Raw genomic sequence first — 11929 nt, forward strand, 5'->3', positions numbered from 1 at the left:
TTTGTACATGTGAGTGTAACTGTGTTTGTTGGTGTATGTATTTGTACATGTGGGTGTAACTGTTTGTTGGTGTATGTATTTGTACATGTGAGTGTAACTGTGTTTGTTGGTGTATGTATTTGTACATGTGAGTGTAACTGTGTTTGTTGGTGTATGTATTTGTACATGTGGGTGTAACTGTGTTTGTTGGTGTATGTATTTGTACATGTGAGTGTAACTGTGTTTGTTGGTGTATGTATTTGTACATGTGAGTGTAACTGTGTTTGCGGGTATATGTCGTAGTGACTGGTGAATGTGAAAACGAAGGCAGGTAGATAACACCCGTACACGTGTATCTCTGTGACAGCCTCTGTGTTTACCACTGATGCAATGTTTGCGTGTGTGCGCCTGTGCGTCGTGTTTTAGTTCAGCTATACAATTTTATGTGATGTAGCAGTAGCAGTCCACTAACCAATGTCAGATTGATCTGAGAGGCACAGCGCAAATACTTTTGTTGTCTTTTTGTTTGTATATTGTTGTGAGTAGTACCTACTCAATAGAGACCACATTTTGCTTTTGCTCAACAAAGATTCTGTCAATGTTTAACAATTGTTTGGATGACTTCATGTACGTAGCCATTATTTCGTATTAGAAACAATTCAAATCACAAAACTGTCCAATAACATATTATGTTCTACAGTCAATTATGGTGTGAAGAATATGGCCCAGGTTCCATCCACTTTCAGAAGTGTTCACCTGACCTTGGCTATCAAGGTCATCAGTGTCAATTGTACAGTCAAAAGAAAACCACACTATATGTGGATCGTGTTAAAAAGCTTTATTGAACACAGATTTGACTCAGTGCCATTTACACATTATATTACTTGCTTTCCAAAATGAAGTGGTGATCTGCCTCCCTGAAATGAGAAGTATATGATTAATACAACAGCCATAGAAGATGCGCCACACCATGTACCTCTATCACCGACTGCGAATGTTGCCAATCGGTCTCAACACATGTACTTTCATCCACTATTGAATGACACACCGTGATACGACGGCAATAATGTTAAACTCACTCACTCACTCATTCACAATTACACACTTGTATAACTAGAAAAATGTTAAAAATAGACTGCATTACTCATTTATGTATGTCTGATATCTCATACTTTGAAAAGATATTCCAGAAAAATAATAAAAAAAACCCTGATAATATTTATTTAGTAGTGAAAAGAAACAACATCACTTACACTTACCCGCTCATCTTAGGGGCTGTAACAAAGAAGAATGTACGTTGTATGAATATACTTAGTTATATCTGTTTTCACACTTATCTCTGAATCTTAATATGACCGTATCACAAAGAACATTTCTGCATGGCCTCAAATATTGTAGTTTTGTAGAGAGATATGCATTGGAAAGAGATCAACCAGTTGGCCTTCACAAACAGAACTTGTGCTTTGTCAACATAAACACGTATCTTTGAATTGTGCATAGTGAAAACATATCTGATGACAAAATAGTCCTGTATGTTGACCAATGCATATCTCTAGCTAAATATTATTGACTGCATTGATCTGACGTACCAGGGGGGTTGGAAGTCGAGCCTTGGTTCAGCGCTGGCCTCATCTGCATATTTCAAATCCCCAACAGACGTGCAAGTTGTGGTGTTGAAAATTTCGAGATTACTGTAAGATCAAACATGTTACAATAAAGTTTATGGTTTCCAAACAACATTACAGGGGGATTAAACTTGACTACCATGAAAAACCAAAATTTGATTGGACACTTAATACAATCAGACACTATCAGTTTGGACTGAAAACTGCGTCCGAGTTATGTCCGTGTCATTGCACACGTATGCAGCTATGCCGCACTAGTTCCTCTTGACCACCAACGCGGCTGGTGTTATGACACGAAGTTGCAATTCAAAAAAGTTCACACTAACTCACAGTGAAAACAGATGTATGTAGCAAGACTGCGACATTGCTAAAAAAGGCGTGAAACCCACTCATACACTCATTCACTCACTCATACACTCATTCACTCACTCATACACTCATACGCTCACTCATACACTCATTCACTCACTCATACACTCATTCACTCATTCACTCACTCATACACTCATTCACTCACTCATACACTCACTCATACACTCATACATTCATACACTCATACACTCATTCACTCACTCATACACTCATTCACTCACTCATACACTCATACGCTCATTCACTCACTCATACACTCATTCACTCACTCATACACTCATACACTCATTCACTCTCATACACTCATTCACTCATTCATACACTCATACACTCATACTCATTCACTCACTCATACACTCATTCACTCACTCACACACTACATCAAATCGAGTCCGATGATGAACAGTCTCATGGGGCGGTGGAAGGCCTGGTGGTTAAAGCGTTCGCTCGTCAAGCTGAAGACCCGCGTTCGCTACCTCTCTGGTGTCACCCTCCATGGTATTGTTGGAATATTGCTAAATAAGGTGTAAAGCTAAACTCACTCACGAAACAAGTCTACACTTACACGTCATCAGCGTAGGCCACGTAGACACGAGTGTCACAGCGGTTGATCTTGACGTCTTCACATTTTCTTGACTCACACTCTACCAGCTTGAAACAGTCGGTGACACTGTTGTAGATCCACAGACCACCAGCCATGTCACAAAACACGGTCCGATCTGTTGAAGAAAGGTGAAAGCTTTGTACACGTTACAAAGAATGTTCTGGACATCTTTGGCTAATTATTTTACGACACCAAGGCGATACCACAGAATCGTTTTCTTAAATTCTCGGTAAAAAACAGAACGATTTCATTTTTCACAGAAGTTATGGTAGATTTTCTACAGGATGGATGGTAGAAAACTAATCATAATTGCCAGGTTTAATAACTTAGTATCACTTACTGCAAACACCCATGCGTTTTGTATCTACCTTACAAGGGCGTTTGCCCTGCGTGTTATGGAACACTGAATTGATCACAAAGTTTGTAATCAGTAATTAACTAGTTTACTAGTTTGAAGAGGTGTTGTATTGTCTAGGAGTTTGGACGACAAAAGCATGTGCATGGTGACACTTTCTAAACATGTTTTCTAGAACAGTCAAATTTCCAGGTAAGACTGGTTGTTTTAGGATACATACCACCATCAATGACATCAAACGAAGCAATGTTCATGGAAAACTTCACCCTGGTCGTCACATCGGAACCATCTGTGTTGACGCACTTGATTTCGTTGCAATCGCCGAAACAGATTCGCCTTGATGGAGAAGGAACGTAATTAGAGCGACACGATACTGTTTGTGTGACAATAACGCTTACTTGTATGACAATCAAATCCCTGTGAAAGCTTCCTATTTTGAAACACCAAGCATCAACGTGTGTGATGTTCAGGTCAACGTCAACAGAATGTTTGCCTCGTCCAGTGGCCCTGATCCGAGTGGATACCACATGTGGACATGCTCGTTACCCAAACTGAGACATGACTTTTGCATGCCTCGATGAACAGAAGAATAAGTTTGGAATTGTCCTGGGAAATAAACCACCCGCGAATAAACGTAGAGTCGGTTATGGAAATATGCGCTTTCTAAGCTAACGGTAAAGTAACTGGCACATTGTTTGAGGTGGATTAAGTTATGTCAAAGTTGTATAGAAGAGAGTAGCTAGCAGAACACACTAATACAGGTTAGTAGTTCGTCAACTGATTATTATTGTGTCTAATATCTTTCGCCAGTGACGGTTATAACGCCGATCTCACTCAACATACACTGAAGTAAGTAACGCACAGAGTAATGATACCAACCCATTAAATTCTCTGACAGTTCCAGGACAGGTTAGATTCACAAGCTCAGTCGTAAACCCAGTACCATTAATTGACAGAAGGACAGGCTGAGATCTGCTGACGGAAACGAATGCCTCGTCGCCATAAAAAGAAATACCTTTCCCATTTTGACCGTCCGTGGACGCTAGAAATGGTAGAGACAATTATATAAAACAATTTGATTTGTGAACGTGCGCACATGAGTGAAATATCTATCGATAGACCTTTCTGTGGAAAACAACACTTTTTAAAGGAGCGTTTGTAATCTTAGGAAAACTGTGCTAAAACAGAGTCAGTTTTATTATTCTGATTGTATATGAGCCTGAGGCCTTCGTACTAGAAATAAACACTTGACTTGACTTGATTGTATAATTATCATGATCATGATTCAAAATCAGTTAGTGGTAATGCCCCGAAACATCCCGCTAGAACAGAGACTAGGCTGTATTTCAAATGTTCCAGTTACAGACTGTTCCTGTATTATTACAACCCAAGGACAGGTGTGAACATCTCAGAATGATAACGGTATACCGTGGTTGTCAACGCGGTGAACATTTGGTATAAAGCAGGTATTGAGGATGCAGACACTTACTGTAAAATACAGAGTCCGACCTATCGGGAAAGGACAGCCGACTGACGCTGAAACCATTGTTGTTGGTGATGTAGCAGATTGAATAGAAGGTATCATTATCACCAGTAATTACAAGTTCGTTGACAGTATTAGCCGCCTGTATGCTTGGTAGGATGGTCCCAACTGGGTCCACCACAGACAGGTCATCGGAATAGTTCCCAGTAACGACGGCAGCACATCCTTCCACTGTAAAACATCATAACGGACTTTGTACTCTGTGTGGTATGTTGCTCTCAGTTACAAAATGTCAATGTAGAATTTCATAAACATACAATAACATAATCTGGTGACTTTAACATCGCTATCTCCACGACGCAGGGGCGTGCTCTAAGCGCATAGATGATGGACATTATAACCCAACTACCTGGGAGGTAATAGAAGGTGAGTATTTCTATGTCGTGTCCCACCGACTACCCATCATGTGCTGGGTGAGAAACTCATTTGACTGAGTTAAACCACCTGTACGTTTCGTCATGATTCAGATAATAAAAGCACACAAGGGTACAGGTTTAAACAAATACAGGTATACGAACATATACGAAGACAAAGATACAAACTAGAAGTACACTATGATATACGCATATGCTGAGAGACTACTTTTGAGATGGGATGTTGGTATTTTTATAATATGTTCATGAATGTCATCTCCAATGTGTGTCATTTCTTTGGTCAAATGAAAGCGGTTTGGTTCAGCGATCTCGAAGGTTCCAGATTTTGTCTTTAATCGTGTTTGTACATACGTGCAGGACAGTCTGTTGGCTGATCAGTGGACAGTTCTGTGAGATTGGCGATAAGTTCACACAGTGTGCTGTTGATGTTTTCAAGGTCAGTTTCAAAGCAGCTCGGGTCTCCAGGTGCTAAATCAAACAGAATCAGTAACTGTTCTTAAACATTTAAACAAACATTTTGTACTAGCTGGTGTAACCATAGCACGTATGGCACAATAGAAACGTAAGTAAATAAGACAACAATGTACTTGTGATTCCGTGAAGTACAGCGGTATGCTATAGTTTGATTTCTACAAATTTGGACAGTGCTGGAATATACTAGAAGACACGTATGATGCTGTAAAATCACACATGAATGTTACATATTACAATAAAACGTAAGTGATATTAATACAAAATGCCATTTAGAAAGAGGTCAGATGTAACGTATGTTAAAAGTCAAGTGATATTACCAATCCTTGAGCTTTGGATTTCATCATATATGCTTGAGATTGTATTCGGCAGTGTATCAATGTTACATTCACGTTCAATGTGTTTTGTATAGTTGAGTTTTCATGACTTTGGAAACACACAAATGATTTCATTAATGTCACAGACCGGCAGTGATACTTGGATGATATAATGTGAGTTTGTTTTATTGGAGTATCTTAAAAACATTTAGCTGCAAGTGTGTAATAACGTGGCGCCTAGGCATCTCGCTCTCTTCTAACTCCTGCAACTCAGGAAATATTGTACAGCATGTGGTATATAACTGTAAAATACTAACATTGATAACAAGTAGTAGCTCAGGGGCTTGATGAGCATTTAGAAATTGGATGGTAGCATAACATCGTATGATATAGACTTACAACTTCTTTATTATTTACAAAACGGCGCTTCTGGGCTATGTCTTGCTCCTTCATCAGGTCGTTGCGATTTATACACAAATATGTATTCTAACCCGGATCGTGATGGGTGGAGACAAGCATGGCTTGCTGTTGACCAGTTCTAACTCTTATCTTAACGGGTTTCATTACTTATGATGTTGTACTAGACATCTACTTACTCTGACAGGGACACTGCTCATCGGAGACATCAAATATACACTGGAAGTCACTCTTGGCTTGGGTCAGAGCATTCAAGGCTTGCCTCAGCTTGTCTGGGAGCTCATTGGGCGCGGGCTGAGATCCAAGTGATGGCGCCAGGACTGCCACAAAGACCAGGAGGAAACCGTTGTTGAACATAGTCATCTTGATTCCGAGTGACTTGTCACGTCAACTTCAAGGTTTATTATGGCGAAGCGAACATCACGTGGTCCAACGAGTACTTGTCACGTGTTCTGGAACATCGCCTACGTGGTGATACATACCACGTTGCGTACGATTGATCTGGACACACACTTTGCAAACCCCAGCGCATTTTCATACATTAAAACAGGTGGTTCTTCATACCTTGGTACACATTATAAGTTGATATTAAAATTTTGCCGTTTTCTATTGCTGATGTATATCACTGGGCATAGTGAGTGGACACAGACAAGCCTCGAGATGGATGGGGGCTGAAAATTATTAAGGGGTTCAAACACGTAGTTACACTTGGTGAGTAATGAGACATTATGGGCATGGCGCGGGTTTTATATAGCCTGCTTATATGTCTTGCATAATAAATTAAGACATAAAAAATTTCACTAGTCAGTCGGGCCTGTGACAATGGAGATTTTCTGGTCCGACTGAATTTTTACTCGCCACGGACTAGCGGGTCAGGGCTGTTTTGGACAATTGATGAAGCTCGTGTCATGCCGACAATGTTTTATTCTCATCTGTTATTGTAATCATTCGCGTAGTTTCTACATTAAAATTTCGGGCTGGTGAATTATTTTGTGGGCTAGTGACTATCATACATAGCCACCCGACTGGATAGCGAAATGTTGAAACTATGGAGTACATCTCACAACAATCACACACAGCTGCTGCATGGAATGGTAATACTCTTGCAATACTTTGGATGGGTATGTAGGATGTAATGTACATATTATTATCGTCTTAAGGGAAATTTCTGCTCAAATGTGTTGTGCACGCAATCAGCGGTAGTAGGCACATGTTTAAAGTTTGAGCTGTTTGGCAGTCAGTATCACGATAACACGAGGACAAAAACTTTAGCATGACAAATGATATATGGAATCGGTCCTTTCGGGAAATTTGACCCATAAAATAAATACTGCACGAACATTTCTTAGTGAGTGTGCGAATGAGCAAGTTTAGGTTTACGCTGCTTTAGGCATTATTCCAGCAATATGACGGGGAACACCGAACCTTGATCTCCGGTGTGACTAGTGAACGCGTTAACCACTAGTCTACCCCAGCCTCCACGTCGTTAGTCTTGGACACATCTGTACGTCAGGGTGTTTACTCTATATTGGCAAAGTAGTTAAACATCTCATCATTCCTTCTCGTTACCTCCATTTCTACGAAGATTTCTACTTTCTTATAATGTTGTCTTGATACACCCACCCTCAACAGTGTGTCATTCACAGCTGGCCACAGAGTGAGTGAGGATGGTCGTACACTACTTTAAGCAATATCAAGCGACGGACACCGGGTTAACATATTGTATCCGTGTGGAGAATCGAACCCTGATTTTTTTTGTGACGTGTCAGAGAACTGGAATTTACTTATGATGTGGTTACATCCGCCTAACCAACACTCAGAGTCAGGTACCTAATCGCTAGCACACAAAGTCAGTCGTCTAACCCACTCATACATCGCGACTTCTTGGGTTGAAACTTACCTTTTCCATCCATGTGATGAAACTATTGAACGATCATAGTGAATCATTAAAATGGACATTTATAATGCAATTGTATCCGCGCACGTGCGCATGCTTATAGCGCTAATTATATGGTTGGTTCACAGAACGAAATATCTTAAAAAACATTTATTTGCAAACCCTGGATTCATTATATGACAGATTATTTACTGAAGATAGTTTCATCTGCCTCTGTGACTGACTATGTCCATTTCCCATTAATAAGCAAGCTGTAGGGTGTACTAGCAAGTTCAGTTACTCCTGTTCCAGTGTTACTGATATCCATTATCTGTTTCTCAAATCAATATTCACGTAAGGGCAATTGTATGTGACCCAGATCTATCCCAGATCAGGGTTTGATCTGTTAGGCCTACATGTACGTAACAGCTGAGGTGTAATACAACGGCCGTTAAACACCCAAGTCTGCGGGGAGATGGTTCTGTTACTTTCGTCTCAGTCAGGTTATCACTCAACTAAGTCACATACTTCAACCTCACAATGTGTTCAGAAGACATATTGTTTCACCTACCATCCTACTGTTGTTGTTTGTTCTGTCAAAAAAGTTATCATTCTCTTTAAGAAACGTCATTAAACAGCAAGTGTTTTAAACCCTCAGCATTAACTTGGCATGGTGTCCTTTGTCCGCTCACCCAGTGATTGAAAGAATTAGCACAGATCTACACCGCAAAGGTAAAACAACAAGCAGTCAATTTCAGTGCCTTTCACGAAGTATGGTTTACAGGGGACCTTTTCTAAAGTTTCACCCTCCAGTGCAAGTGAGATAACCATGCTTTTCATACCGATAAGCACGTCCATCCACCATCACCCCCACCAACGTCAACATCACCCCGGCCTGACACCAAACCTGTCGTAACAACTTTGTAACTACAGATACCTACTCGTATTAAAGTTTTATGTTGTCCTGGGTGTCAGTGGACACTACAACAGATTCCTACCCGTGTTACAGTTCTATGTTGTCCAGGGTGTCAGTGGACACTACAACAGACTCCTACCCGTATTACAGTTCTACGTTGTCCCGGGTGTTTCCTACCCGTATTACAGTTCTATGTTGTCCTTGGTGTCAGTGGACACTACAACAGACTCCTACCCGTATTACAGTTCTATGTTGTCCCTGGGTGTCAGTGGACACAACAGATTCCTACCCGTATTACAGTTCTATGTTGTCCTTGGTGTCAGTGGACACTACAACAGATTCCTACCCGTATTACAGTTCTATGTTGCCCCGGGTGTTTCCTACCCGTATTACAGTTCTATGTTGTCCTTGGTGTCAGTGGACCCTACAACAGATTCCTACCCGTATTACAGTTCTATGTTGTCCTGGGTGTCAGTGGACACTACAACAGATACCAACTGGCTCTGTCCCATCATTACCCACCCAACTTCAGCACCCACTGCCATCACCTCGCCCTATCCTATCATCACCCGCCCCACCTAAAACATCGTAGTAACAAATTAAATTGAAAAATATGTTTTGTGTGAAATATCCTAAAAGTAATTTGTTTTGCTAATTTGCTACACAACAAAAGAAACACATCTGCTTCTCGGAACGTGAGGAAATTCTGTATCAGTATTCATCTATCATAAATATTGTAACATGTCTTTATTCTCATCTCGACTTTTCACTTTCTCTCGACCGTGACCTCCATATTGACTACTGTATGTGGGTCACCTAAACATGTGTTGTGCGCCCTGCGCTGCTAGCTGGTGGGAACGGTCGCTGAATCAGATATCTATACTGCATTATTGCTAAACTGTACGTAACTGCTTGAGAAAACAGTGTCAGACTGCTTAATTTACTTTTACGCCTATATATACACTTTATGACTGCTGATAATATGTTTGTCCTTCACCTTCTCATGCATGTTTTGAAATTATGAAAAGGAAAACTATACTGTGCGTCCATTGTTTTCACAAAAGAGTGAGAGTGTTAACGCTGGCATTAGGAATCCTGATGATTCCATGGTTATCTAGTGGATTCATTCCATTGTATTAACTTTATGCTGATCACACTGTTATTTTTGATGTTACACCAGCCGGCTCGCAGAAGTCCTTACATACTTTTAACGAGTATTGTGTTATGACGAAGTTAAACGTTAATATTGCGAAAACTAAAGTTGTCACATTTTTGGGTGGTCCTGCTATATCATCAAACCTTGCCTTCTTTTACGGTAGATATTGTTTAGAGATAGTTGATTCCTATACTGATCTTGGAATTACCATGCATAGAAATAAACGATTAATTATATATGCAATAAAATCTCTCTGCGAAAATGCACAAAAGCCACATATGCTCTACTCAGGAAGTCACGAAATGTCAGCTTACCGCTTGACTGTTTATATTAACAACTTTTGAAACTCTGCTTGTTCCAGTTTTAACATATGACTTAGATGTTTGGGGGTTTGAAAACTACACTTAATTGAACAAGTTCATCTAAAATTTCTTAAGCTAGCTGCAGGCCCACGAAACTCCACATCTAATGTACGGAAAGACCATTTCTTTCAAAAGTAGGCAGGCGATATATCTGCAAGCCCTAAAGGTTTCTCTTATTGCTATTTCAAACAGTCCTTTGGATTTGAATCATGTGAATCCTTCTTCTTCCTAAGACGCTGTCATTACAACAGATGGAACTGCGAACATCAGACCGTAACGTCCCTGTGGAGACAGGCCGCTGGAGTGGAGTACCTACACCTACAGCTGAAAGACTTTGTCCTCTGTAACTCACCAGCTATTGCAGATGAGTTCCATTACCTTTTCAAGTGCGAAACCTTCCCCCAAGGCAGATCTATGTATATTCCCAAAAGATTCTGCCAATTCCTAAACTTATCTAAATCGGACACCCTTCTTCAGTGAAAAGAGACAAGCCTCATGCGTAACCTTCCCAGATACCGTAAATTAATATCATCAAAACTAGAGAATACCCCCAAAAAATACAAATGACTTTTAATTTATATCCATTTATGTCCTGTCATCTTGTTGCTTTAAAGTATAATATATGCCATTGTGTCTCATGTACCACCGTGTCTCATGTACCACTGTGAGTGGTTTCCTGAAATACATGATGATCATCACCCGTTCAACTTCAGTACTTGACGTCATTACACAGCCATGTCTGGGTCTGTTAGTGAAACAGGCATCTAGTTCCGAGATATACATTTCAAAAGTACATGGGAGGATTATAAAGTATGCTACTGAATTGTTGAGACTCATTTTTATGATCTTTTCTGTAAGAAATATTATGAATGGGGTACTGTAATGATAAACGAAATGTACAATACACTTTTGACTGATTTGGACACGCGCAAGTGATTGTATGAGCGATTACTTGGGTTTCTGCTTAAAGATTTTATTACTTTGTAATGCTGTTGATCTGATATCGGATATTTTTTGTTTGGATCATTTGGATTTTTTCCACTGTTCTCCAGACAGTATCTTAAATTATACATTCCGTTCTTCAAATTCAGCTTTCTGTGTAAATGTTTATCGATCTCTGATTCCCGGTTCTGTATTGTTAAGTAATACAGCAGTACACGGGCTGAAATCAGAGACATTCTTCGATGTGCCATCAAAGACAGAAAGATAGAAACGTCCCAGCAGCAATAATCCCACTGGGGTGAAATATAGAAAGATGATGGTTTGCACTGTATCACCCACTAATATCATCATGAGTTACCCAAACTTATTGGCACTGAAGACAACTCAACATGTCACACTTCAACAATTTAGACAGCCATGATGGCATAAAACCTCGGGTGACGGGAGCAGTTATTACACCGCATTAGGGAGTAATCAACGTAGTGCAACATGCACAACTTCTGTCAAGGAGATTGTGTGGGCGGGGCACTCTCACTATGGGAGTGCCCCGCTCAGAGAAGTCCTTTCAAGAAAACCAACTGATATGACCCTGATTCTTTACTCCGAAACACCACCGCTCT

At 40.2% G+C, this 11929-nt stretch overlaps 1 protein-coding gene across 1 annotated transcript; it reads right to left on the minus strand.

Moving 5' to 3' along the window:
• Positions 1–859: 859 nt before the first annotated feature.
• Positions 860–6420, minus strand: LOC137277758 (uncharacterized). The gene is made up of 8 exons (XM_067809679.1): positions 6237–6420; positions 5204–5320; positions 4425–4649; positions 3815–3977; positions 3156–3271; positions 2542–2695; positions 1569–1670; positions 860–896 (listed from the first exon to the last, which is right to left on the minus strand). The coding sequence occupies exons 1-8, from the start codon at positions 6418–6420 to the stop codon at positions 860–862; spliced, it is 1098 nt and encodes a 365-aa protein (XP_067665780.1).
• Between the last annotated feature and the right edge of the window lie 5509 nt (positions 6421–11929).

This window comes from Haliotis asinina, chromosome 1 (assembly GCF_037392515.1).
Source record: "Haliotis asinina isolate JCU_RB_2024 chromosome 1, JCU_Hal_asi_v2, whole genome shotgun sequence".
NCBI lineage: Eukaryota > Metazoa > Mollusca > Gastropoda > Lepetellida > Haliotidae > Haliotis > Haliotis asinina.

What these genes read in the sequence shown, in the direction of transcription:
- LOC137277758 (XM_067809679.1), bottom strand. Translation starts at nt 6,420, where the DNA reads ATGACTATGTTCAACAACGGTTTCCTCCTGGTCTTTGTGGCAGTCCTG. An exon ending in GCCAACAGACTGTCCTGCAC is followed by an intron (nt 4,650 to 5,203) that starts GTATGTACAAAC and finishes GATGTTTTACAG; the next exon opens with TGGAAGGATGTGCTGCCGTC. An exon ending in GTCGGACTCTGTATTTTACA is followed by an intron (nt 3,978 to 4,424) that starts GTAAGTGTCTGC and finishes TACCATTTCTAG; the next exon opens with CGTCCACGGACGGTCAAAAT.